General features: G+C 36.9%; 2 protein-coding genes across 6 annotated transcripts; one reads left to right on the top strand and one right to left on the bottom strand.

Annotated features, from left to right (window-relative positions):
* Positions 1-2,475: 2,475 nt before the first annotated feature.
* GTPBP8 (GTP binding protein 8 (putative)) lies at positions 2,476-20,159 on the top strand. The gene is made up of 6 exons (XM_037525553.2): positions 2,476-2,814; positions 4,362-4,460; positions 6,464-6,594; positions 7,439-7,538; positions 10,042-10,160; positions 12,421-20,159. The coding sequence occupies exons 1-6, from the start codon at positions 2,479-2,481 to the stop codon at positions 12,539-12,541; spliced, it is 906 nt and encodes a 301-aa protein (XP_037381450.1). The 5' UTR covers positions 2,476-2,478; the 3' UTR covers positions 12,542-20,159.
* On the bottom strand, positions 10,826-27,858 carry NEPRO (nucleolus and neural progenitor protein). 5 transcript variants are annotated; one of them, XR_008553873.1, is made up of 10 exons: positions 27,736-27,858; positions 26,426-26,580; positions 22,482-22,561; positions 21,988-22,122; positions 21,465-21,542; positions 20,113-20,477; positions 19,758-19,819; positions 19,071-19,330; positions 15,750-16,931; positions 10,826-11,615 (listed from the first exon to the last, which is right to left on the bottom strand). XR_008553873.1 is itself a non-coding variant. In XM_037525549.2 (9 exons), the coding sequence occupies exons 1-9, from the start codon at positions 27,836-27,838 to the stop codon at positions 16,475-16,477; spliced, it is 1,695 nt and encodes a 564-aa protein (XP_037381446.1). In that variant the 5' UTR covers positions 27,839-27,858; the 3' UTR covers positions 12,196-16,474. The 5 variants fall into 5 exon arrangements, 4 of the variants coding, with proteins under 4 accessions (XP_037381447.1, XP_037381449.1, XP_037381448.1 ...); XM_037525549.2 differs by lacking the exon at positions 10,826-11,615 and having other exon boundaries at positions 12,196-16,931; XM_037525550.2 differs by lacking the exons at positions 10,826-11,615; positions 22,482-22,561; positions 27,736-27,858 and having other exon boundaries at positions 12,195-16,931; positions 26,426-26,551.

The raw sequence follows: 27,858 nt of genomic DNA, 5'->3' as shown, positions 1-27,858 counted from the left end.
ATTATTTATATCATCTTTCTGATCAGATGCTTATTTATACAGATACTTTAAAAAAATAGAATGGATAAAAAAAAGAATGATTAAATAAATGAAGTTATTTTATTTTTCATATTTATTTCCAGTGGGTTGTCTGACCCCTCTGTTTTTGGATGATAAGACAATTTACTTATTTTGCAAAAACTGTCCTGTCAAATGATTCTAGATTCAGAGCTATGTAGTATTACAAAACCAATGTTGCGATGACTATTGATCGCTGAATATTTCCAAAACCCTAAAAATTGGTAGAAATAATGTATGTTCTGGTTTATTTCCAAATCTGGGGCCCAAGGTTTAGAAATGAAATGGCACACAGGAAAGCACTTTCAACTTTCATGAAGCCACATATGTATGGAAATTTGTTATTATGATACAAGTAGCACTATCAATCAGTGGAGTGAAGATGAGCTATTAAATATTGTTGAGATAACTAACCAGTTGGGGAAAAAATTAGATGATAATTTTTTAATCTAGGGTACACATCCTATGACTGCCAAGTTCTCTCCTAGGAATATATCCATTTTCTGTAAGTATGCAAAGACATCCATTTATGAGTGCTCACAGCAGCATTATTATAATACTAAATCCATTTGGTGATCAATATGACACTAGGGAAATAAATGGAATATATTCCATTAAAAACAAACATGTAGGTTGGCATGCATCGCTATAGAAAGAGTTCCAAGCATACTATTTAAACATAAAAAAAGGGCCCTCCCCGGTGGCGCAGCGGTTGAGCGCTGGGTTGCGAAGCTGCCCGCAGCCTCTGCAGCGCCGGTTCAATCCCCGGCTGCTCCCCGGCCACCGGAGGAGGGTCCCACATGGCGCGCAGACCTCCCCTGCGGCCCGCTGCTCCCCTCAGCAGTGTACTTCGGTCCTTCTGCCTGCTCTGCTCCCTGCTCTGGCTCTGGTGAATTCTCTCACCCTTCCGCGCTTCTGACTGTACCCAGTACCCAGTGCTTGTGTAAATAAATAAATAAATCTTAAAAAAAAAAAGAGTCCTCCTCTCCTGTCTCAGGTAGCCATCCCTTATTAAACATAAAAAAAGTTTGCTGGAAAAAAAAAATTTAAAGATTCATCCATCTATGCACACAAGATTTGGGGCACAGGCAAGTGGTGGGGGGCAGGGGGAGGCAGTGGTGGTGAGAGGATTCACCGGAGACAGAGTGGGGAGCAAAACAGGCAGACTGTGAAACACACTGCTGAGGTGCTGAGGGGAGCAGCGGGCGAGCCAGGAGAGGTCTGCTGTGCCATGCGGGGCATCTCCCCGGCCAGGGATTGAACTCGTGCTGTAGTGGCTGCCCACAGGCCCATAGGCTGCATCTCAACCCCTTGTGCCACTGGGGAGGCCCTGTTGAAAAAGCACTTTTAATTAAAATATATACTGAGAAATATATGCATTCATTCTGTCAGAAGTCCAGGGTGGTGAGTGACACTAGAAGAAGCCTCAAGGCCTAATGGAAAGGATAGAATAGGATCAACTTAGGACAAATCTTGGCGAATTTTATATAGTATATACCCATTTAATTTTTAGTGATGCACAACTAAAACTTATATAATGTTATAAAGTAATGCTACTTTAATTCTTAAAAAAATTGTTGGGCTACCACAGACCAACTTGCTCTCAAAATCCTTGGTCCTGTTCATTAATTTTTCTATCATATACATTTACTAAACACCTGGAGAACAGCTCAAGAGGCTATGAATTAACATTCTTCTGCTGTTTGCTGCTGTTTTTAGAAGCTCTGTCCTCTTAAGAGCAGGAATATTTTTCAGTTATTCATTTTATCATATCATCCCAGCCAACCTTGCTCAGTTTGAATTGTTTGAGAATAAATTTTTGAAATAAGATTTTATATAATATATAACTTCCGTGAGACAACTTTCGTGAGACAGCTCTGTAGTCCATGTGCAACACTGTTTCGCTTTTATTCTGTTAAGAAATACCTAAAATACAATGACACTTCTTGCAGATAAGGAGATATGGGCAGTCCTTCAATTGAAAACGAGAAGCTGTTTCAACCACATTTCTAACTAGTCCTTTTCTTTTTTGCAAAAATTGACGCTTGGTCGGTAACACAACGTGAACTGTGAGGAGTAAACCTCACAGATGCCCCCAGACCTTCCTTCACACGTTTTCTACCTTGCTTGCAACTCAAGGGCTGCACGTACAGGTTTGCCTTTTCAACAGTGGAAACCGGTAAACACAGAAATGCATGTCAAAGGCGCAATACCGTCATCATGGTCAGAGTGTGAAAGGAAACAAGGAGGGGGGTTTTCCTGCAAGGGCAACGTTTGTTCCCATTCAGTGAATACGGAGAGAGTACGCGGAAAATCAGGAAGGTCAGTGGGAACTACAATTCCCAGCAGGCGTAGCGGGACGAGGCCACGCACACGCAGCTCTAGGGCAGAGATCGTGTTCGGGGCTTCTGGGCGAGGAAAATGGCGGCGCCCAGGCTGCGGCCGTGCCTTGGCAGGCTCTTTGAGATGCCGCCTGCGCTGGGGTGCGCCAACCGAGTTTATAGCACTTCTCAGCCCTTTGCGGAGGTGCTACGGCTGCCGAGGAAGCAACTAACGAAGCTCGTGTTTCCGCTACAGGAACTCGAGCGGCACCTCGTCGCGGATTCGAGGTCGGATCTTCACCTGAAGATTTTCGACCCGAGCCTCGAGGACATCGCGAGGGCGGAGAGCTTTTTCACGGCCTCGGCCAGAAACCGCATCGAGTATCTCAGCTCAGCAGAGCGTCTCGACCATGCCCCGGACCTTCGCCTCCCAGAGGTGAGATTCGTAACTCCCAGCCAGTCCTGAAAGCTTGGACAGGGATTTTGCTGTCACCTATTTCTGGTCACCAAATTATGGTTTGTTTTTGTTTTTTGCAGCTTTGTGTGGATGCATATAATTATTTTAACTAAGTAAGCAATTACAGTTTTAACTAGTTTGGTAATGAATATAAAGGACTTTAAAAGGTTTTAAAATTCCAACTAAAGTTTCCCCAAAATGAGCTAGATTTTATTATCTTTTTCCAATTTAATCGAAGTAGGAAAACATGCCAGGATAAATTATACAAGGTGAAGAACATGTATAGTATGATAGTTTGTCACAAATGACGTAATTATCAATATGTAATTTTCACTGTAAATTTCCTATCATGTGTAAAAATAATATGTATAGATAGCAATGTATAGATTAAAAAAAAAAAACTTCAGTGAAATACCCTGGGTGCGTTTTGTGCATATCCTGCAGTTTAATATTTTATTCTAAGTCTTATAAAAGGCAGCTCATATCTCCTTATGTGTTTGCAGAATTGCAACACTGCATTGCAACTGTTCGAATATATTTAGTACTGCTATAATAATTTATTAATTTTGAGATAACATTGTTTTTCAGTGTAAGCTTCCAAATTACTGGTCTTTTGTGTAATTCATTTTTTAAAATTCAGTTTTATTATCTATATATTTTCTAATGAAATCTGGCAGATTATTTGAAATTTGTGCATGACTCAGATCACTTCATTTTGAAGGACTGGTCCCAGTTTTGCAAAATATATAGCAGCCCTACCCCTGCCCACTACATGTTGCCTAATCATATTTATAACCAAAAGTGTCTTTATAGATTTCCAAAATAACACCCCCCCTCATTGGCATTGCCCTCATTTAGAACCACTGAATGGTATTGTAGCCCTCAGTACCATATCAAAGAGCAGATTCATTTGTATAAATGGTTAGTATCAGATATATATCTTTGCTTTTTTATGTTAAAGGAGAAAAGATTAATTACAATCAGCAAGGTCAAGGGAATGGAATAACCTTATAATTACAATGGTGTACTCTGGGGGTTTGTGGGGAAATGTGGTTCCAGCATGTAGTTCTGCTTTAGAACCAGTCATGATAAAATGCATGTCATTTTTTAATTCAAAAAGTTTTATAAAGTGATTAAAAAATGTTGCAAATATTCATAATTAAAGCACAGAGTCTAGAGACAGGTTCTAAGTTTAAATTCCATCTCCATCATTTTTTTGCTGTATAGTTTTAGATCAATTATTTAACCTCCCTCTACCTCTGGTTTTATCATCAGTAAAACAGGAAAAATATTACTTACTTCATAGGTACATTGTAAAAGTAAATAAGAAAATATATGTCAAGTGCTTTGGCAGTACCTGGCACATTGAAATCATTCAGTGGATAGTAGCTATATGAGGCTTGACTAACCTTAAGCCACTTTTTATTGTCAAGCAAAACTGAGGTTTGACAGATTTTCAATATGTAATATACACATATAACCATAGGTAAGCTAATTTTCACTTATCTTCTTTTTCCTTGATTGAGGTGTGTTTTATAGGCAGAAGCAATGTTGGAAAATCCTCCTTAATAAAAGCTTTATTTTCACTTGCCCCAGAGGTTGAAGTCAGAATCTCCAAAAAACCGGTAAGTTAATATCCCTGTATTATTGACTAAGATAGATATAAATGTTTAGCACTCCAATAAAGCATAATTGCGAAGTTCCTAGAAAAGTGTTTTCTTTCAAACAAGTAGTAAGATAAAACATTTTGTTAATGCCAATATATTTTTCTGACAAAAAGGAAGTTTTATTTTAGTAGTCTTGCCAGTATGATGAAGAAATCATCCTTTTTCCTGATCTTTTCCAAATAGCTGCCAAGAGTGTTTTACTGTCATACTATATTTGCTTCTAAGAGAATGATCTATTTCTGCATTGATTTTAGAGGAAACAGCATTAAAATGGTGGTTTTTTCTCTCTTAATCTTTCATATTTTGCCAGTACACACACACACACACCCATCCCCACTGCTCGCCACCCCAGCAGTTTATCCAGTGTCTTCCCAGCCAGTCAGCTGTGGTTACTTTCTATTATTTTCTAGTTCCCTCTACTTCCTTCTAAATAATGCGGATCCTACCAATCTGTAAGATACCCTCTCTTCAAAACTAACCCCTAGCTCCCCTCACCTTATTTTCTATCCATGGCAAAATATTTCCACCAACCCAAAGCTCTTTACCCCCTCTCACCACCCATTTTTTTATAACCCTCCCACTAGACTTCACTACTCTTACCGGAATTGATATGCTGGCTCAGTAGCTGATGATTGTTTCCATTTGGTAATCCTAACTCCTTCTTCCTTACCACTTCTGTGTAGGATGGTTCTCTTCATGCTGTGTGAAAACAATGGAAGAAATGAATTCTTGACATTCCTAATCTATAATTCTGAAGTCTTTTTTCGTATAGGGAGACACATAGGCTGACTGGGAACTTAAGCACCATTTGTAAACTTTCTCTCTGAAAATATTTGTTCTATCAAACAATTGACATTTAAAGTTATTTATCTTAATATTTTCAGATTGGACACAAAACCATTAATAAACTTTTATCATCTTTATATCATTTTTAGTTGCACAGATGTTTTATAGTGTTGTACAGATTTTTTTAAAATGATTTAATGAAAGTACTTGAACTTATCTAGTGGAATGTGCAAAGACATCTTGATTTTAAGGAAGCAGCAGTGTACCAGGCACAATCAACTATCAGTCTTTGGATCTAGGTTTTATGAAAAATTGTAGGACTGATGATAAGCATTTTATCCTATCTTCCATGATTCATTTGTCTTTAAAGTGGAGACTTATTATTCATCAGAGAATATTAATCAGTGAAATCACACCATTAAGAACAGGGTTGAGGGTCTCCCTGGTGGCGCAAGAGGTTAAGCACTGCACTGTGAAGCAATCCGCAGCCATGCATGAGTTAGATCCCCCACCAGCCAGAGAGAAACCTACATGGTGAAGCAGACCTCTTCTGTCTCGCCCACTGCTCCCCTCGGCAGTGTATTTCAGTCAGTCTGCCTTTTCTGTTCCCCACTCTGTCTCTGGTGAATCTCACTCCCCGCATCTCTGGCCTGTACCCCAGCTCTTGTATGCATAAATAAATAAATCTTTTTTAAAAAGAAAAGAAAAGAACAGGGTTGAGAGAACTAATCTCATAGGAAAGATTCTAAAATATTTTGTCTACATATTTCTAATACAGAATCTGAAGTTCTTCCTAAATCATACAGATATTCTTAGAAAAATGAATTGGAGGGGAAAAGTATCATCCAAACTTATCTCCAGCCACTTCCTCCTGTCTTCCTTTCCGGTCATCATCAGCATAGCTTCAGTTATATACATGATGCTTAGGGCTTTAATAAATATTGATTAAAATAAAATATTTGACAGCGCCGCACTCAACCCGCTGCACCACTAGGGAGGCTTGCCTGTTCTGCTCCCTGCTCTGTCTCTGGTGAATCCTCTCACCCTCCCGTGCCTCTGAACTGTACCCCAGCTCTTGTATAAAAATAAATAAATCTTTAAAAAAAAAGTATTTGAGTCATGAAATATATAAAGAACTTTTTAAAAAGCTTTTCTTTTTCCATTTACTTTATCAGGGGCACACAAAGAAAATGAATTTTTTCAAAGTTGGAAAATACTTTACATTGGTGGACATGCCAGGTTATGGCTATAGAGCACCGGAAGATTTTGTTGAAATGGTAGAGACATATCTAAAAGAACGAAGGAAGTAAGGAAAAATGTTTTTGTATAATAGTTACACATTTAACCCAAAAGCATATTTTCATTAATAGCACTGTACATAATGAACACTTTAGTTTCATCAAATAACTTCTTATGGAAAGTCTATCTTGTTTTCTTAATATTCTGCAACATGGTATGTACTGCTTTGGTTCTGCCGATAGGCTAGACTAATTTTAAATTCAAGTGTTCCCCTAAAATTGAGACCATAAATTGTGCTTCAACAGAATTTACTAATTTTGGTACACCAGATTCTTAGCTAATTTTGAAAATGAAAATTGATGTGCCATTTGCCAGATATAAATAAGCTTCAGTGAATTCTGATTATTGATATTTCTGTCATCACATCCTTTGTAAATGTTATCCTTTTTAAGTGGCAGTTCTGTTTCAAGTATTACATGATAGAATAGAAAAATTAATGTTAAAGTTCTGAAGTATAAAAAAGTGTTTATAATAATCTTGCTTGTTGTAACTTTACATAGAAACTAAGATGAAACATTCACACAAGAAAATACGACTTGTAATGTACCTGGTTCATGTCTATTTCTCCCTTTCATTTTTGCATCCAGTTTCATGCAGAGTGCCTGATGTTTAATACAGGCTAGTGCTATAAATTAATATTTAGTAAATTAGGTTATTAAGAATAAATACCATTGAGAAATATTGGACTGTAGGGTGGACTTCCTGGTGTATTGAGAATTCCTTTTACCTAACGACATTTTTTAATTTTGGATTGAAAAGTAGTCAAAGGAAATTTTCTTAGTGTGGGTGAGGGGAGAAAAGAATGAGTTTGTTGTATATTGCCATTAATCTTCATTTCTGCATTCTTGTAGTTTGATGAGAACTTTTTTGTTAGTGGATAGTGTTGTTGGAATTCAAAAGACAGACAATATTGCCATAGAAATGTGTGAAGAATTTGCATTACCTTATGTGGTAAGTACAGTATTGTTTTTTAATCATGGTTTCTGTTAGAAATACCAACTATGTGAAGAAAAGAGTACCTTTTGAAATAATCTTTTCACTTAATTAGCATTTAATGTTACAGGTAAGTTTTATGGTACTTTTATTCTCTTCTTTCATCTTTTAAACTTTCAAAATTATAGTCAATGTAACATTTTTAAAAGCTGTTTATTCAGCGTTTCTGTTTTTCTTCCCCCCTGCAATGTAAATACCTGTGATACACATGCTAGTAGCTATTTTTTTTTTTTAAAGATTTATTTATTTATTTATTTATACAAGCACTGGGTACAGTCCAAAGTGTGGGAGGGTGAAAGAATTCACCAGAGCCAGAGCAGGAAGCAGAACAGGCAGAATGACTGAAGTACACTGCTGAGGGGAGCAGCAGGCACAGCAGGAGAGGTTTGCGTGCCATGTGGGACCCTCACAGGCGGCCGGGGATCGAACTGGCGCTGCAGGGGCTGCAGGCAGCTTTGTAGCCCAGCGCTCAACCGCTGTGCCACCAGGGGAGGCCCCACATGCTAGTAGCTATTAAAAGCAGTTTGGCAGGTGATTTTTATTAGATGTAAATAAAACTGCAACTAAAAAATTTGCTAAAATAATTTAGATTTGAAGAACCATTACAAAAACATAGCAAGCTCCAGCACATACAATTATGTTTTTATATTTTTAAAGAAAACAAAATTTCTTCCAAGAATATCTTAGCAGTTTTGTCTTTCTGTTGTTTGTCTTAGATTAGAATACATTTTAGTAGGTTGGCATCCATTTGCTTTACTCTGTTAGTTTTCCAGATATTACAGAGTTCTTAAAGTCCTTCTAAGGACAAGGGAAGAAGCCAGTGGCAATAGTTTGATTTCAAAAATAAATCAGAAAAACAATCAAAATGTAACAATGGCATTTATGCAAATCAAACTGTGTCACTAGTCCGCAATTTTTTGGCATTCTTGGTGTTATGGAATTCCTGGGGCTTGTACAAGGCCTGTGCAGCATTAGACAGAACTTACCATATTGTTAGGGGGAAAAGGATGTCCTAAAACTAATTTTATACAGGCTTTGTGGACTCCACCCCCACCCCAGGCCAAAGCCAAAGACACTGGGAACTCCAAATTCCATCACCACCAAAGGGAAGGTGGCTGAGATCTGAGGGTGGGGTTAAGCAGTCAGGTTGGTATAAAGCCAGACACGTGGGCTTTGGAGGGGTTCCCCCATTTTGGCTCTCCGCCAGTTCGCAGCGTCCCGCCAGCTCTGGGAGTGTTTTTTGGGTTTCTAGGTCAGCGGATCGGGTAGGATGCATTAAAGACTTTATTTCCCTATTTTCTCCCTGAGTTGTACATTTTCCTTATTTCCTTTTCCCTTGTAAATAAACCTTTTATTAACCTTTTGTGTATGCCTATAGTGGAGTATTAATAAGTCCCTTTTAAGCGTGCGGGTGAGGACCCACAGCCAGGCAACCCGTTCAATATCGGGACTGCCCTTTAACAGCTGGCGCCCAACATGGTTTCCAAGCTTCAATATGAGGATTCAAAGCACTGATAAACATCGTCTACAGGATGCCCAAATATTGACCAACTGATTTTATTAAATGATAGTATTACTGATTTGGTATTATAGGTACCATTTTGTGAAATCATGTATTTCCTTTTTAACTTTAAAGAAACATTACTTTCTCTTTTGGAGAAGTTGTGGTAGATAGATTAGGTCTCCTTTTAAACACCAGCGTATTTGCCTTCATGAGGAGACTTTCATTTGTAGAGAGGGACTCACAAGTCGTTAGAAACTACACACTTTGTGCTTTAGCCATTAGCATTTTTTATAACTGAAAAGCATGAATGATTAGTAATGAAATTCAATTTTATAGTAATTCTACAGGAAAGCTTAATAGATCAAGGGTTTACTTTTTGAATAAGTATTCAAAGTAGTTACTTACTAGTAAGCCTAGTAGATTCTAGCATTACCTGGAATATAACTGTTATAACTTGGAATATAAATATAGTGGATACAACCTAAAATTAGCCTGAGCCTGACTTTTAATTTTTCCTTTATATTTTTATATATAAGGTAGAATCAGGTATAATTGGCAATTTTATATAGTAATACTCACTTGTAAATCTTATAGTAATACTCACTTATAAATCTTATACCACAAGATATACAGTCATCATTTAAAACATTTGACTTTGCATGTTATGTCTCCAAGGTCCTTTTCACTGGTCTTGAATCCAAGATACTATGGCCTTTGTAGTTTAAACACCACAAGTAGCAAACATATAGTATATGCTTTATATATCGCATGCATTAATTCATTTTATTTTCAGAGCAGCTCCTTCAAAGCTCTCTGCTTTTATTTAATAGATGAGAAAACAAGTGCAGAGAGCTTAAATAACTTGCACAGGTCACCTTGTTTTAACTAGTTAATTGTAATTAAAATGTAAATTCCAAAATACTTTATTTCTGATGCTTAAATTTTGTTTTCTTGCAGATGGTATTAACAAAAATTGACAAATCTTCCAAGGGACATCTTTTAAAACAAGTGCTTCAGATCCAAAAATTTGTTGATACTAAAACACAAGGATGTTTTCCTCAGTTGTTTCCAGTAAGGTAAGAGTTGAATTATTTTTATAATAATTTTATAATATATATATTAATATATATAAAATAAAATAAATAAGGTTTAAATAATATAATATTTATGGTACAATATATTTAAATAATATATAATAATAAGTAATATAATATCAATATTATATTAAATAACATGGTATTAAATATATTTTGTATTTATATTGTATATTTTACACTATTTTATATATAATTTTATAATATGTAAAATTTTATATTTTATAATTATTTTATAATAAATACTAATAATACTGACAGTCTTTAGTATTAAATCAGTGTTTCTTCAATTGAGGTATCATTTAAACTTGGAGTTGTTTAGAAGACTACCCCCTTAGCTATGATTTACTGTTACAACCATCAGCACATTTATGTTTGGCTTCTTTCTATTCTGTCCTGCTTCTGCAGGTTCTTGCTGGATCTTTCCTATAGGTATCTTTATTCTCTTTTTAGTCTAGTCAGTCTACTTCCACAATAGCAGAGGTAAAACATTTTCCTTCTTAAAAGTCAGTTAAACAACAGTCACAGTAGAGATGCTATCATCCCTTTCTCAATTTAGCTCATTTAGCTGTGCAAGATAAAAACTTTCCTTTAGAAGTCCATATGTAAAGAAGAAATATAAATGTAAAATATATTTTAATATAAATGTAAAATGTATTGTGATCATTATACACACCGGGGGACACATGGCAAATGGTAGTTCCTTTCCAAAGGTCAGGAGAGCAGTAAATGGTACATCAGACTAATAACCCAGATAATCAGATTCCCAATATTTTTACAGGTATTATCTTTTTTTTTTTTTTTAATTTATACAAGAACTGGGGTACAGGTCAGAGGTGCGGGAGGGTGAGATAATTCACCAGAGACAGAGCAGGGAGCCGAACAGGCAGAAGGACCAAAGACACTGCTGAGAGGAGCAACAGGCAAGGCAGGAGAGGTCTGTCGTGCTATGTGGGTTTCTGCCTGGCCTGCTGGGAATTGAATCCACGCTACAGAGGCTGTTGACAGCTTCACAGCACGGCGCTCAACGCGCTGCGCCACCTGGGAGACCCAGGTATATTTAAATATGCCAGTGTTCTTTGCTGCATAACTCTGGAATCACTGTGCTACCCTGCTCGCCACAAGGGATCAGGATACAACACTCAAAGTGTAATAATTGGAACACAGGAGCACGCTGGCTTTCAAAAACTTTAGTGTTCACTATGTCACAACGACCACATACAGGAAGTTATTGGGCTGTACTCCATAGCTCTCAATACCCAGTTCAGCAAGTAGTTATATATACTCCTTGCTCTTTGCATGACAAAGTCCCAATGATTGTGGTCTATTCACAAGAGTTATCATAAAGTAAGTCAGATTTTATTTCCTTCTCTTCTTGTAATCTTGATAGAAGAAAGGTGGAGTATGAGGTAGACATGTGGTCCAGTGAGGTTTGGCCTGTAAGCCAATAGGCAAAAGTTAAATGCTTGCTTCATGTCCGAACTCGGCCCTAGCTGAGCAGAGAATTATAAATGCTAAATGACTCTTAAGGAATGATGCTGGGATCACTCAGACTTTATATAACACATGGTTTTCCATGTAGTGAAATTCTAAGCAATAAGTACTAACTCTAAGGACAAAGAAAATCCTGAATTGACAGAAATGTTGCCAGTGAGTTCAAGGTGCCATAGTTAGTATGTGAACTGTCCAACTGGTATCTCTCCTTTAAACTGTATCTTTAGTATAACCACAGGGTTCACCATTGTTGTTCTCAAGCAGGCTGCTTTGGTCAGAATGTCAAAATACTATACCAAGAAGAGAATTCAATATCTAGGAGACACTATTTTACCTTTTCTGTATACAAATACACCTTATACCTATATCCATAAAAGTCCATGTATCCTGAGAAAACTTGTGGTTATCTCCATGCCAACAAATGATTTTTTTTTAATTGCTTAAAAGTGTCTGAATTACTAAGGTGATTGAATTTTTGTTGAAAAATAAACCAAGGAGACTGAAACTTTCATTCTGGAAAAGAAAATTCAAAATAGAAGATAATGTTAAATGTTTAGACTTCATGAGGGAGATAGATTTTAGAACACTACAAGAAACTGAGGAAGAGGAGAAAGGCAAGACAAATTAAGGCATTCTGTTTGTCACATGGAACTCACAAGCATTTTAAACAAACTTTAAGTTAGATTAATTAAGATCTTTTGCCATCTGAAATAAGGGAAGAAAATTATTAATTTTTTTTTTTTTTCAGTGCTGTGACCTATTCTGGAATCCACCTGTTAAAATGCTTTATAGCAAACATAACAGGAAATCTCAGGACTGAGAGCTGCCAGATTCAGAAATCTTCTTGCCAATTAGAATTAAACACCTAGAATTTCAAAATTGTTTTAAATGTTCTGTATCTAAAACGTGCAGAAGAATCACTAGAGCTTTAAAACCTGCATCCTTGAAAAACAAGAATGAATTTGTGCCTGAGGGAGGAAAAGGGTTTATAAATAATAAGATTATACTGATCATTAGAACAGATACTGGTAGTTTTTCCTGTTTTAACAAACTGAAAAACAAGAGCATATGGTGTTCACAAAATGAAAATGATTTACCACAGAAAAGGGTTTGCCATGTTATTTATTGGATTTGTCTTCTAAAGAAAATGCCTATTATGTATATATTTTTAAATATTAAAATGAACTAGTAAAAAAGGTTTCTTTTGTGTTAAGCAGTTATAGACAGGTTGAATACTCCTATATGTTCCTATAAATTATCTTTTTTTCTGAGTTCTTTATTCAATGAGTCACCCTCAGGTAAACATAGGATTCAGAATCAGAAGATCAGATATTATAAGTTCCAATTCTAATATTATATGTTGGACTTTGGGAAAATAACTAGATTTCTTTTGATCTTTATAACTCTAGCCTCCAAAGTAGTAAAGATTATAATGATATAAATAAAAGGATGTATGCATATTCGTAAAACAAAACCAAAAGCAAAATTCACAGAAATTTATCATAGAAAATATTCTGTCATGGAAGTAACATTTTATCTTGTGAAAGCCCAAAAAAATTAGTTTCGAAAGTGAGAAAACTTAAGGTCAAGAGATGAAGTTAAGAACTGGGACAGTTTAGAATTGCTATCTTAAGATTCAGAGCGGGAAAGTAAAAGTGTTCATTTGGATTAAAGTTAATAGAAAAGATTTTTATGAGGATGCTATTGACCTATTCATGTAAGTGACTTATCTTTTCAAACTAAGGTAGAATAATGAAAGGTTATAGCAATAGCCATGTATAGAAAATTAAGACTAAAACAACTCTGTAGCTTTTTTAGAAAATTTAATTTTTTAATATATTTTCAGTTGTTTTCCAGTTGATAACACTGGTCTATTCTAAGCAGCAGTGTTTTAAACAAAAAAAAGGGACTTTATATAAGCATTCACACAGTAAAATATATGCCTTAGAAATTGCCTTAGAAATCATCTCTGCTTGACAGTGTTACTACTTGTTTTAGCTCTGATTTTTCTAAAAGCAGAATCCAAGACAAAAAATTGTATGTGGTGATTAATTTTGGAAGTGATCCCAAGGAACAGACATGGTAGGGAAATAAAACAGAAGAAAAGCCAACCACGGATGTATCAAGACACCACATTGGCAGTAGTGCTGATCTCAAGGGGCCTTCTTAGCCTTATAAAATGTGCCACTGAATTGTCTTTGAAGGGAGTCAAGGATGGCCCTATACCTCTTACAAATTGTACCTGTCTGAATACAAAATGGCTCCTATAGCTTGCCAGATGCCAGGAAGCAGGACATGGGAGGTTCTTGGAGCAAGGGATAAGATGCAGTTAACTGCCCAGTCCTACTTAAATCTGGTTGCCACAGAAGGGCCTGAAGAAAGACCAAGAGGATTTGAAGTAATAAAACATGGAAGATCTCACCATTCTATTCTCATAAATGACCTGAGTGTTCCAGTGCCACCAAAAGTGATAAAATTGGTATTCACTGTGATGACACCAACAATTTTGAATCTACTAGGTAAACTATGCTTTTGTATATTTTACATTTCACTTAAAAATATGTAACATTTGAATTTAAGTTGTTTGGATAAATGAACTGATAGAGAATTCTACATTCCTTATAAATTATCATTTTGTGTATGAAGCCTTTTACCATTTTTCCCAGATTTATAAGGTCAGGAAATGGAGAAAAATGAAAAAAAGTTACTCCAGAAGAACAGTAATGAAGTGGAAAATAAATACTAAACTTATCCAGTCCAGGTTTACCACTGTGATTTTTCCAGTGAGAAATCTCTAGTCTTTTATTTGTAAAAGTTTGATTCTTGAACAATTGTGCCACTTCAAATGAAGGAGCAAATACCAGAAGAACTAGCTAGCTTATTGGTTCACATGCAAATAGAAACAGAAACAAGGCTGAAACTTAAATCTTTAATTCCAAGGGATCATTTTATTACCCTTGCCTTGTGAATCAAAATTGGGAATGAAGTCTCATAAGAAAGAGGCCATTTACATTAGGCATGTGAATATAGACAGTTCCCAGGAAATAAGCAAAGGGAGTTAAGTTTATGGCTATTTCAAGGCTTGTCATAAATGAGATCTCCTTGGTATAACCCACATTTCAACACAGTAAGTAGAGACTACTACTTAGTAGAAGCTGGAATAAATATAAATGGTAAAAAGCTTGATTAAGAACTGAGTCAATCAGAATTAATTAAATCAGCTACACTTCAGGAAAGGAAACCAAACCAACATTTCACTACACTGTGGACTACTTGTACCCAACAACCTGAGCTCCTTTTAAAAAAAAATGTAGATTCCTGGCCCTATCCCCGGTTGTATTTATTAAACTCTGCAGGACTAGGAGTCTGTTTTTTTTTTAAGATTTATTTATTTATACAACCACTGGGTACAGTCAGAAGCACGGGAGGGTGAGAGAATTCACCAGTGCCAGAGCGGGGAGCAGAGCAGGCAGAAGGACCAAAGCACACTGCTGAGGGGAGCAGCGGGCGGCAGGAGAGGTCTGCGCGCCATGTGGGACCCTCCTCCGGTGACCGGGGAGCAGCCAGGGATCGAACCGACGCTGCAGAGGCTGCGGCCAGCTTTGCAACCCAGCGCTCAACCGCTGAGCCACCAGGAGGCCCGAGTCTGTATTTTTAAACAACCAATGGGTGATTCATAGTTTGAGAGCTACTGGTATAGGTGATGTGTAGATATGAGACAGAGAAAGCCAGATAAAGAATGGAGAAATAAAAAGATAGAATGGGCAAGGAAAAGGATACAGCAGATACCAAGGCACTTTGTCTATGAATCTATATATAAAATAAAACTTAAGGCTGTAACCTACTTAACAAATAGAAACTTAGTAACCTAATGCTGGTAAGCTAAAATATTTGAGAGATACTGAAAACTTCACTTCTTTAAATTTTAAAATGTGTTTAAGATTTCTCAGCAGCTGTTTGAGCAACATACAAATATCAAATGCTAGCTAGTATCAGCACCAAATTATAAATTTGTGTTTAGTCTCATTCCTGGATCTATTTTGTATAATCACTTATTTGTTCATTTAATTTTCTCACCTTTTATTTTGTTGTCTTGTTGTATTCCATGTACAATATACTTTTTGGAAAAAAGTTTGTTTGGAATCAATCACCAGCATTCAAACAAACAAAACCTTTCAGTGAATTCCAAAAGTGTATTAATAGGCCTTCCTATGAGAGATGATGAACAAAAGAAGTGAAATAATGGCGGGACCAGTCCCTGGTAATATAATTAGTGGCAAAACTTTTGAGTCCTTTGACAATTGATTCTATGATATAAGCAAAACGGCACAAGCATTAGAAGTTCCTGTGTTCAGAGGTAGACAATCTACAATGCAATCAGTAAGGCCAGAGTAAACTTTTAAACTTGCTACTCCCCATTGCAATACCCATTTACCTTTATTCACAGAATACATTCTTGTAGACTTAATTATTTAGGTTTGGTTCCCTATAAATCATAAAAATACTCAAGTTTTTCAGGAACCTACCAGTCTTAAGGAATCACATCTGCTTCTCAAGAGCAGAAAAGGGTACATTTTCATCTTAATACCTGGCACAAAATCATAGTCAAAACTTGACAATAGAAAAATACTTGTCAAAATAATATGAAAGTTTACTGAACTGTTGTACAATGTTGCACTGTAACAGCTCCTCTCTGAATCCAAGTGGTACATCAGACCTTTTCATATCTCAGTAGTTCTACTTAAAACAGCAGAACACTGGACCAGTTTGTTAATCACATAGCAGTCTCACAAATTAAGAGTCTAAACACCCATTAAAGCAAAAATATCATCAATGTCATCTCTCTCCTTTTTGGAGGTTGGTGTATTATGTTTACTGATTTGCATCGTCCACGAGTCAGTTTCATTTTCATTGTTTCCTGCAAGATTTTCATGAATTTGTTTCTCCTTAGTTTGTATGACAGGATCTGAAACCCGGCTACTCAAGAGTTGCTTACTGTCCGTGTAGAGAGCAGTTCTATGAACTGCACGGTAAGAGAGTCTCCGTTCCCTTTTATCTGTAGCACTCCGAGTCCCTTGAGAGGACTGCTGAATTTCCTTTAAAAGAGTCGACTGCAGCTTTCTCTGTGGTTTCCTCTGTCTCAGTAAAAACTTATTCTGTGATCTTTGTCTCAGATGATGCTTTGAAATTTTGTTATGTAAGCCACGAAGAAAGCAGTTGCAAATAGATGTTTTTATGCACTCTAGTTTCTTTGGCAAACTAAAGAATGGAGAGAAAGGAAAATCTGAGATTAAGGGATAGGAAAAACATTTAAAAAATTTAATTTGTCTGCTTTCTAGCAACTTCCAACAGGAAAATACACAATTTATCTGCAAGCAATGCTTGTGTACAACCACAGAATACTAGCAAAAGAATAAAGAAATTGAAGCTTTGAACCAGATCTGTTTACAAAGTATACTTACCTCTCGTATAATCTTAGGCAGATGTGTCCCCATTATGTTCCCAAATAATGTAGCTCCTATAACTACCTAGCAAGGTAGCTGAATGGTGAGATATTGCCACCATTTAGCACTAAACCTTCTACCTGATAGATGCTAATCATCATAATTTAAGTGGTGGAACTGGGAGGTGAATCACAAACAGAAAAATCTGCCAGAATTTATTCATCCATCAACTCTGTGTTGTAGCAGGAAATAAAAAGAAAAAGGAATAAAAGTGAATAGTTATGGAAAAAGGAATAAAAGTGAAGAGGGAGTCTGTATAGGAATGACAGATTAAACTGACAGCCTTTAGCTACTCTAATTGTGATTTATGATTTACATCACCTTCAAGCTTGGGAATTCAGAATTCGAATAGAGACAATTTTATATGTTTTGCTTCTGAATAGGGTACACCGTTACAGGTATATTAGTGCCTGGCTAAATGCTACACTGATAAATTTCAAAAGATGATCACAGGTCTGTACTTCCTGTCCCTGCCCCCTTCCTGACATTGAAGAAACGCGTTATGATGCAGTAAGTCATAATCTGTTTCCAAGCCATTTTCCTGTCTTATGATAGCAGTGACTTTGAAGTGGGTTAAGGGTACCTCCCAACTGAAATTAAACATTCTGAGATCTAAATCTACAACTCTAACACCCTGAGCAAAATCCTCCATTTCCTCATTTATAAAATGAGACTACTATCTACCTGACAGAGTTACGGCATTTAAGTAAATTTAAAATGTACTACAAATACAGGGAGTTTGAAAGAACAGGATACTTCATGGGATACAAAATAAATGTTTAACCAAACTGATAAACGCCAGTTTGTTACCCTTACTAACCACCTTATCTATTGACTTGAACTCAATCTTGAACAATTCTCTGTTTCTTGGGCTGAGTTTCCATCCTAGAATAGGTAACATTCCTTTTAGATGCCTACAGGCTTTTTAGGGTAACCCAATGTAAAGAATCTTCCAGCAATCCATTCCTCAGGAATACCTACCAGTCCCACAGTTTTGTTTTGTTTTTTAATCAAAACTTGCTTTAAAACCCTATTATATATCAAATTTCTTACTAAAATGGAAATACCTTTTCCATAATTTTTAAAAGAAAATTCAATGTGTTTTAAATAGCTGAAGAAAGTGATTCATGGTAAGCACTATAAAGCCCTAAATATGTTTATAGAGATAAGAAATTTTTTTGATGCACAGAATAATTTCTTGAAGGATACATAATTGCTCAGAATGACCACTTTTGTGAAGGAAAAATAAGGATCTTTATAGCCATTTGTATCTGAAATGACCTAGCATTTTTCAATAAAAATATAAAACCCTGAAATATCTAGCTTCATGTACTACAATACTGGTTCACAAAGATAACCATCCCTAAACAGTTCTACGAAGGTTAAGAATCAACAAGAAATGGAAGAAATAAATATACATACACAAGCGTAGCTCCTGTGGAAGAACATTACCTGGCCCTAACCCCTGTCTGGTATATGCCTTCATAGGGAGGTAGGCATCTTTTGCTTCTGCTCATATCCCTTCATCATTGTACTGAAGCTGTGAGCAGAATGGCCATCTCCTACGAGAGCAAGATCTCCACGTGGATTAACTCTGCCTGATGTACTCTTGTATCCCCAGGCTCAGATATCAGACATTACTAATACTTTCTGAATGAATGGATGGAATGCTGAAGAGTGACAGTAAGTCAAATTATCCAAATTTCCTTCCTCCCAATGACCTATCTGTGCCCTACAAAAGAGCAAATAAAATTGCAGTTTCAATAGATCCCATTTTTAGCCCCTCTAGGTCATAGACATCCTATTTTAAAGAAAGCTGACTTGAATTTATGTACTTTTAAATCTATATGTCAACAGAAAAAGTAAAGGAACATACTTTTTGTAATACACTTACCTATAGCCTTGAGCTTCCACATGCTTAAACCGGTTACTTTTAAGAAGTTTGTTACCCAGAAAGATGGCCTGCACCTTGAGTTTTTTGTTTCTGCACCACAGAATCGCCATTTGGATTTCTTCAGAAAGTTGTGTGAATGTCTCAGCCTCTCGGAATCTTTTCACAAATTTTTTGACACAGTGAATGTCTATCACTTTCCGAGAAGAATGTTTGCTTGCCTTTAGTTTGGATGGAGAACATTTAAACTCCAAGTTGGTCTCCTGAAATATGAAAAAAATATATTGAATTCACACTGACAATAGAGAAAAACTATCGAAATTTGAAAATCAGTTCTTAAAAGAAGGAAAACTTTTAAGCTCACTGTACAAAACTGCCAGGGCTCAAACCATTTCTGTCTGACTGCGTAGCCCCACACTTTAAGCTGCAGCACAGTCCACACCTGTGATGGATCCTCTGGTGTCTTCACAATCATAGTGAAACTAAACTCTTGGTACAGTGTTCCTGGAGGCACTCTACTAACTGAATTATCTGTGTGCACTCAAATTCTGGGGGTGTTCCTGTGCACTCAGAAGCTCAAACTGAAAAACTAAAGCTTAGAAGCTGGGGATACTCAATTTCTGCCCTTGGTAAATGGCATCCACTCAACAAGCAGAAATTATAAACTTTATTAAAATAAGCCCGACAAACCTGAATAGCTTTGTGTTTCAGCTGTGTGCAGAAAGCCCTCACGTCAAATTTTGATGATGCTTCTGTAGAGATAGATCAAAAACTTTAGCCATAGTATTTTCAAATTTTAAGTGCATAACAACATTTCTTGCCAAATTACTACAAAAGAAATGAAAGCAATTGAAAGCAGTTAAAGAACTATGAAATAACTAAAACAAGCAACTTTGAATGCTTGAGCTTAGAATTATTATATCTCTATAATCAACGTGGGTTAAAATTAAGAAAGGAGATGCTCAATTTCTTTCTATACAATAATTATAATTTCAACAATTTTTTTTTTAAAAATCAGAGTATGTACTGTAGCAAAGGAAATTACCTTTGAAGATTTTCCTGTTTTTCACTGGCTGTCCAAGATCCACATTATTCTGTATATTGATCTTCTTTTGCTTATTGGTTTTTTTGGAAATTCTAAGTAAAGTTTCTTCACTGAACTTTGGTGATTGCTCTTTTGTTAAAAACAGTTTATTTAGCAATTTAGTTACTCCTTTAGCTACAAAAGCTGTAGGCAATTTTTTCTTAAAGATCTCAAAATACGGCTGTCCTAAAAATTCAGTAATGTCAGAAGGAAAGGTAAAATCTTTGAAATAAGGTGTTGGTTGAATCTCAGAGACTGCTTGAAGCAATCTAAATAATGGCTCATATAAAGAAACCAGTCTTCTTAAAACACCTTTGTAGAGAACCCTAAGAGAAAGAAATAAGAGTTCATGAATTAGCCAGTAATTACAATCTTCAGGTTACATAATAACCACAACAGATTTCATTGAGCTCTGCAACTTACATAAAAAACGGTATAGCATATATTTGCAAATAGGCAAAATTGTTCAGCCCAAAGTACTACATGGACAAAACCTCAAAGGATATGCATCAAAATCTTAAGTGCAGTTTTATCTAGGTGGTGATATTTAACTTCAGCTTCTTAAAATTTTCTTCTACATTTTTTAAATTTCTTAAAATAAGTATGTTTTATTGTTGTAGTCAGCAAAAATTAAAACTATAATAAAAAATAATGAAGTTTTGACATTTTAAAATAGCATGATTAGTAATTACACTTAACATTATCTCCAATTGAAAATAAGAATAAAAAAGAAGATGGCTAGAAATAGTACTTGCAATGTCCAGGTTAAGACATCAAAGCAAAGTTTTTAATCTCCAAAGAGGAGAGCATTTTCTACTGTTTTGTTTTTATTCAAATTAGAATTAATCCAACTGTTTAAGACACCCTTAACAGGGCTCCTTACAAATAAGAGCAGATTTCACATTCAGTTATCCATCAACTAAGTTTTACAGTATATATTGAGAAATGCATGGGAAGGAAATAATTTGCAATTATTACTGACATGATTTATATCAATTATGCCTCAAAAAGCAGTGGTATTTCAGGTGGAAGAAATCTAGAGCACCTAAGGGTGACAGCCCTTAAAAATTAGAAACGTAGTGGCAGAAAGAATCAAATGATACAGAATGCCCAAGAACACCAATTGCTAATCCTAGGAATTCATTTGCTTAGCTGTGTAGTGTGATCTCATGGCTTCAATTTAAAATCTAGCCATCAACACTTGGCAGAACTCCCATACCTTCAGCATCCTATGTGAAAACTACTATTGAGAAGCCTACGCTGAGTTTGATGAAATAAGAAATGAAGTACTTCAAAGGTATGTACATACATACCATAACCTGCTCACCAACCCAACCATCACAAGGTTTAAAATAATGAATTCTTGTAGGCCTAGATGTTTCACGGTCAAGCTGGAGAATCAAGTTAAAATTAGAAAACAGAAAGTAATTTGGGTTTTATAAGCCACATTTATGAAAGAAACAGTTTGGAAATAAAAGTAATTCTCTCGGAAGAAATAAAAGCTTAAAACATGTCCCATTTAAATCATGGAAATTAACAAAGTAATAGATACTCTGCTACAGCTCTCATTATTAAATTTAATTTCCAAGGTTTCGTTTCTAAGATTAAGAATTTCTCTCTGCTAATGCCCTTAGGATACTATACATGCTAGAGCCAGGCAGTGTCTGGCACTCGTTGTATCAGGTTCTGTCTATCTCCTGGGAAAAGATAGATAGAAAGCAAAAATCTTAAGAATTCTTACAAGTTATAACTCCTACAGAACCCCTAGTTTTCAAACAGATATACTACTAAATAACTGTAGTTTAGAAGAAGGTATATAAGTTGATACAAGGATACAGAAATGTCTTGCAGCAACAGTCCAACAAACGAAGTAACAATTTGCAGGCTCCCAAAACCTTCATCAACACCAATTCCACCACTGGTTGGCTGGGAATGGCACATGCTTTGGTAGTTAAAGGCTGATTTTCAGAACTGGATGAAAATAGAAAAGTATATTATTTTCATTCTTAACTATAAAGCATTTATATAGCAGTTTTAAAGTGCAGACTTGCTTTAAGCTCAAATTGGAGGAAGTTATGTTCAATAATGGCTCACCGAAGCTCATTGATACTATCGTTTCAATACAATCTATCACAACCCAAATTTCAATGTCATGCCAGTCCCACAAACCAACAGAGGGAGATTTTGAAATAACAGATGCCCCTCATTAAAATGCAATTTGTACAGTTGAAGTACAATTAACTATATTCCAACACCAAGAAAAGTCCAAAGGGGGATCACAGCAAGACACTTGAGTAGCCAGCCCATGAGAAAGCAACTGGACCACTTACTTGGAAGAAAACAACTCAAACAGATCTTGAATCGAACCCTTCAAATTCATGTTTTTCAAACGTTTTAAACATTGTTCAACCTGAAAGGGGAAGAACAGCTCAAACTCACATGTATATATAAGGCCACTGATGTGACCATGAAAGAAAAGAAATCCAAAATTTCCAAGTAAGGAAATACACTGACAACTATAGAATACCTTATTTTTTTAAGGATAAAGAAATCCATAGCCCAGAAGCAACTGCTTCTGATTAGAGTATCTGAAATGTACCCAGCCAAATTTCTAAAGACAGGTTATGCCTAAGAATTTACTATACACCAGGACAAACTTGATACTGTAAAGAGGACCAAAGTATAAGATTATACTTAAGATTATAATTTTTCGGAAGCAACAAGATTTTTAATAGAGAAACTATTTTTAAAAGATATTAAATTACTAACTATTGAATTTCAATGGTCTGTAAGTGCCAGAGTTGAGGAAAGTGATAGACTTCACTTTACAAATGTATCTTGAACACCTACCACATGCAAAGCATACTGGGAAATAAAATGATATATAAAACACTTCTCAATTCTAGCTGCTAAAAAAATCTAGCAGTAAAATTAAGACAAAAATATAACAAAGATATAATTTATTTAACTAATTTAATAATAGACATCCCAATTTAAAATTGCAATCCCCTCAGCACTCCCCACTTCCCTGCTTTCTAGTTCTCCATAGCACTTATCATCTGACCTTCGACTGATGACCAATTGGCTTTCTTTCTCCTCCCAGCTCTAAACTCCATGAGGTCCAAATATGTCTATTTTGTCTACCACTGTAACTCAGGGTTTAGTAGAGTGTTGAAGAAACATTTGTCATCAAAAAACTACAGGAAAAATTTTAAGAATCATTTATTATAGGGCCTCCCCTGGTGGTGCAGGTGGTTGAACGCTGCGCTGTGAAGTTGTCCGCAGCCTCTGCAGCACCAGTGATCCCAGCCGGCTGGCGAGGGTCCCACATGGCATGGCAGACCTCTCCTGTCTCGCCCGCTGCTCCCCTCAGCAGTGTATTTCGTCAGTTTGTCTGTTCTGCTCCTTGCTCTGTCTCTGGTGAATCCTCTCACCCTCCCGCGAATCTTGCCTGTACCCCGGTTCTTGTATAAATAAATCTTTAAAAAAAAAAATTCATCTATTATAGAAAATGGTGTAAGATTTTACAAAACTAGAAAATACAACACAAAGGGCATGCCAGACCTGCAACCAGACTTTGAAGGATGTAAAGACCTGGCTGGGGACTGACATTAGTGAAGATACTGTGGAACCAAGCTTAGCCGAGGTTTCGCCATTTTGTATATCTTCCACCTTGCTATGTTAGTCCTTGTCCAGCCGCATTCCGGAGATAGTTTCAGCAGTCACAACCCTCACTCCACTTGGTGACGAAAAAGCAGACCACCCCAGCCACCAATAAGGGCAGTCCTATCCATAAATGGGACAGCATCTCTAACTGTCCAATCAGTTTGAAACTAACCGCACGCGCCAAAATGCCTTTGTAGTAGCCAATGAGTAATTGCCAGCTTCTTGCAAAGTTCGCGTCACTCGCGACCCAATAAGATACCCCTGCTTCCTCTATTCGGGGCTCTCGACCTCTGCCGTTGCATCGGTGCGTGTCGAGGGCCCGGTCTCGAGCCCGTAATAAACTCCCTTTTGCGTTTGCATCAGCTGTCCTTGGATTCTTGGAGGCTATGCTCGCCGAGTCTGCTGATCTTGGGCACAACAATACTATCTTGCCAGAGCTACATATATACTACTAAAAATTAATCCAAAGTTACGGATTCTACCTTAAAAGCATAGTTTTCAAAACAATGGCAGCAAAATCCTTAAATTTTCTGGGGTAGTCTCCTATTGTTTGGGACACCATCCTTTGAGAGAAGTACTGACAAATAGCAAAGCACCCTGAAAACACAGCTACAGTTTAAAAAAATGGGAAAAAAACTTGAAAATTTAAGCAAAAAGAACATGGAAGAACATTAAGAACAGTCTTCATATATTCAAAGAATAATAACAGAAGAGGAATCCAGACTATGGAATGTTAGAGGAAGACTAATTCTAATACCTCAAGTGAAAATAGAAAAAATAAATCTTAGAAGTAGGTGCAATTCTTTGTAAATGTGACATGTTAAGCATATATAAGCCGGTAGTAGTGGTAATAAACATGCTCCCTGCTCTAAGCAGCCCCTCTGGCAAGGAACAAATAACATGTAACAAGTTAACTGCACCACAGTGGAGACTATATTAAATGCCATCAGAGAAGCAGAAGGGAAGGCAAAATAGCTAAGAATTGTAAAAAGAGTTGACCTTTACTAAGCACCAGAAAAATGCAACTTAAAAGGAGTTCATCAATAACAGACACTCAGTACCCTTGAGAAATTTTATCATTGCCAAGAAGGTTTAAAATGGGACTGAGAGGCTATTAACAACTAATAATGCTTTTAACAGGCTGGACATTGTGAATATATAAGAACAAGTGAGTAAAGGCTCAGAGAAAGAAAGAAATGAGGTGAACAGAAGGACTTGTGAAGAGTTCTGGCTGGTCTAGATTACAAATATATGAAAATGAGAGGAGCCTGAGTTAAGGAAAGCTAAACAGGTCAGATCTTGGAGGATCTTGTTAGCTAAGCTCAGAGGTTTGGTCTTTATTCAGAAGACAATGGAGAAACATTAAAAAATTAAAGTTATGTTTCAGGATTAATAACCTGGCTTTGGTATACAGTATGTGCTAGACTGTCATAAAGACTAGATAGGATAGCAAGACAAATAAAAGCAGACAAAATCTGAAAACAGGAGATGCAGCCAGAACTAAAAAGGACTAGAGGCAGGAAAAGTTTTTAATGATTAACGTACTGAATAGCTACCTAAAAGGAGACAGACTGCCATGCTTCTCATTTTAGCTCTACCATTTACTAGTTCTACCATCTCAGGAAAGTAACTTACCTCCTCCAAACCTTAGTATCTCTCTGGGTAAAATGACAGTAGTAACAGTATGTACCTCACAGGTTTGTAAAGGGCTTTAGAATAGTGCCTGGTGTACAAACACTAAGCCTTTACACTTAACCAGAGAACAAACTACCTAATTTTTCTCACCTTGAAATCAGAAGAAATACATTGGATCAAAGAGATGTTTGTTTTTGGGGTAAAACACAAAGAAGGAGATAAAAGCTAGCCCAGAGAAGAAAACTTAGAGAAAAACCACGAGTCCAGATCTTCCTTTGATAAAGAAATCTTTGTCCTTTTTACCTTAAGTAAAGGGAGTGGAAAAATTAATCAGAGAGCATAAATCTGTACTGTCAGAGACTGTCTTTTTCCACCCCCTGTATATCTAGTACCATTGCAGGGCCTGGCACATAGAAAGTGTCAAAAAATTCCTGAAAAATTAATAAAATGAATGAATAAGCCTAAAAGGAACCCAGATTAGAAAACTCTACTCTGGTGTTTTAGACTCCAAAATCACATGGTATCACTTTACAACTTGTCATATACCACTGTGCTAATAGATTAACAGTTTATATACACCACACTAAATAACAACTTTGGTGGTTTTTTTGTTTTGTTTTAGGATTTTGACTATGTTAAGGAAATTTCTTCTTAGTTGAATACTTTGTTTTGGTGAAAACACTCTATCTTAAACCAGACAAAATAACTTTAATATAGATTGCATATAGTGAAGAAAATTTCAAAACATTACCCACTAGAAATAAAACTTGGAAAGAATTAAAAGGAATTTCCTTTCTAAATTATCTTTTGAAATGTTTTCAGGAAAAAAATGCACATATAACAGTGTGCTAGAGACCATGAATCACAAGTAATTTACTGAGATTTCCATAAATGACAACTGTTAAAGGGCAGTGTGAACTCCATTTTCATCAAGTGAACATGTTAAGTCTTAAACACAGGGCTTCCTCCTTACCTGTTTGAGGGCCAAATGGGGCTTGTGGCGGCCCATTCTGTTGTGATTGCTGTACAGGAGCGCACATAGCACATCTGTTTCTGCATCTAAGGTTGGACTCTTCAGCAATTGTGTAAGGAGACAGCATTCTTTAATTACAGTTGCAATGCAAAGATCTAAAGCAGAGATAATAAGACTTAACAAGAGATTTCAACATTAAGTACATTTTGGTGAAAAGATACCGAAGAAGCATTTTCTTTACGTTAAAAGAACGAAATGACAAGCAGCATCCACTGCAAGCACAAAATGATTCTAAGTATGTGACTTGGAAAACGGTGACAGATAATATAAAGCCAGAAATTACTGAGAACATCCATTAAATGTATAGCTCTACCTCACATCCTATCACGATTTTAATAATCTTTTATATGAATACCTTGCAGCCTTTTACTTAATGTACAAACCTTGAGTACCCTGAAGATGGTGCAAGTGTATACACAACGGCAGAACCTATAAATTCATACTCTTAAAAGGCAATGGTACTGCACTTGGGTACCACTTTTAAAACAAAAATTGTTCAGAACTGAGCAACTACCATGACAATTAGAAATTATAAAATCTGATGAATGGCTGACTGAAGAGCCGGTGCTCGGCAGAAAGTTGTTTCCTTGTCAGAAGAGCTGGGAAGTAGAGAATGAAGTTAATGTGTTGCCTATGGCATAGCACTAGCATCTACACAAAGCGTAGAACCTTCTATTCTCCCAATTAACAGAGATCAGAATGGGATGCCCCAGGACTGGGGAGTGGGTTGATGAATTTCAATGCCTAACAGGAAACTTAAGGAATTTCTGAATAGAGAAGAATGGAAGATTAATCTGTAAACTGTAAAAAAGGATAATATTGCCGCTAGTCGGCAGTAAAACAGTAATATGATCATCCCAACAATCCGCTGATGCTAGGGTGCATTAACCCCCTTTTACAGATAAGGCGCCGGAGGCCCAGAAAGATTACAGTTTAAATTCATGGTGCTAAAGTGCCTCCCCAGACCGAGGGGTCAAGCAAGCTCCTGACGTCCCAGGCCGCCCCTTCCCCGACAACAGCTGCGTCCGCCCCTCTCCATCCCCTGGCGCGGCCTGGGTTTAGGGCCTGCACTGCACCTGCCGGGTCCTGGGTGTGCACAGAGGGCTAGACAAGGTCGCCAACTCAAAGCCCACTCGGCCCCCAGCGGCGCCCCCGCCCAGCACGTCCTGGGCTCAGGAAGCCCCGCCCCCGGCTCCACGTGCGGAGGGCGCCCCCCGCCCCCCGGAAGGTCTGCCCCGCGCCGGGCTCACCGAGGGCCGCGTCGGGGTCCGGTACGGTCACCGCGCTGCGGCTTCCAGCTTTAGGGATCGTCACGCGGTTCCACGGCTCCGGGCTCCGCAGCAGCGCAGCCATCTTGGGACGGGGAGGGAGGA

The sequence above is a fragment of the Talpa occidentalis genome, unplaced genomic scaffold, assembly GCF_014898055.3.
Source record: "Talpa occidentalis isolate TD23 unplaced genomic scaffold, MPIMG_talOcc4v2.1 talOcc4.4, whole genome shotgun sequence".
In the NCBI taxonomy this organism is placed as follows: domain Eukaryota; kingdom Metazoa; phylum Chordata; class Mammalia; order Eulipotyphla; family Talpidae; genus Talpa; species Talpa occidentalis.
Note: the sequence above shows the minus strand (reverse complement) of the source record. Positions and strands in the feature narration are given on the sequence as shown.

Coding starts and splice junctions, on each gene's coding strand:
- GTPBP8 (XM_037525553.2), top strand. CDS start 2,479: ATGGCGGCGCCCAGGCTGCGGCCGTGCCTTGGCAGGCTCTTTGAGATG. Junction 4,461..6,463: donor TCAGAATCTCCAAAAAACCG/GTAAGTTAATAT, acceptor TTACTTTATCAG/GGGCACACAAAGAAAATGAA. Junction 10,161..12,420: donor CCTCAGTTGTTTCCAGTAAG/GTAAGAGTTGAA, acceptor TTTTTTTTTCAG/TGCTGTGACCTATTCTGGAA.
- NEPRO (XM_037525549.2), bottom strand. CDS start 27,838: ATGGCTGCGCTGCTGCGGAGCCCGGAGCCGTGGAACCGCGTGACGATC. Junction 22,123..22,481: donor TTTGAGTTGTTTTCTTCCAA/GTAAGTGGTCCA, acceptor ATTTTCATCCAG/TTCTGAAAATCAGCCTTTAA. Junction 16,932..19,070: donor GTGGAAGCTCAAGGCTATAG/GTAAGTGTATTA, acceptor TCCATTCTTTAG/TTTGCCAAAGAAACTAGAGT.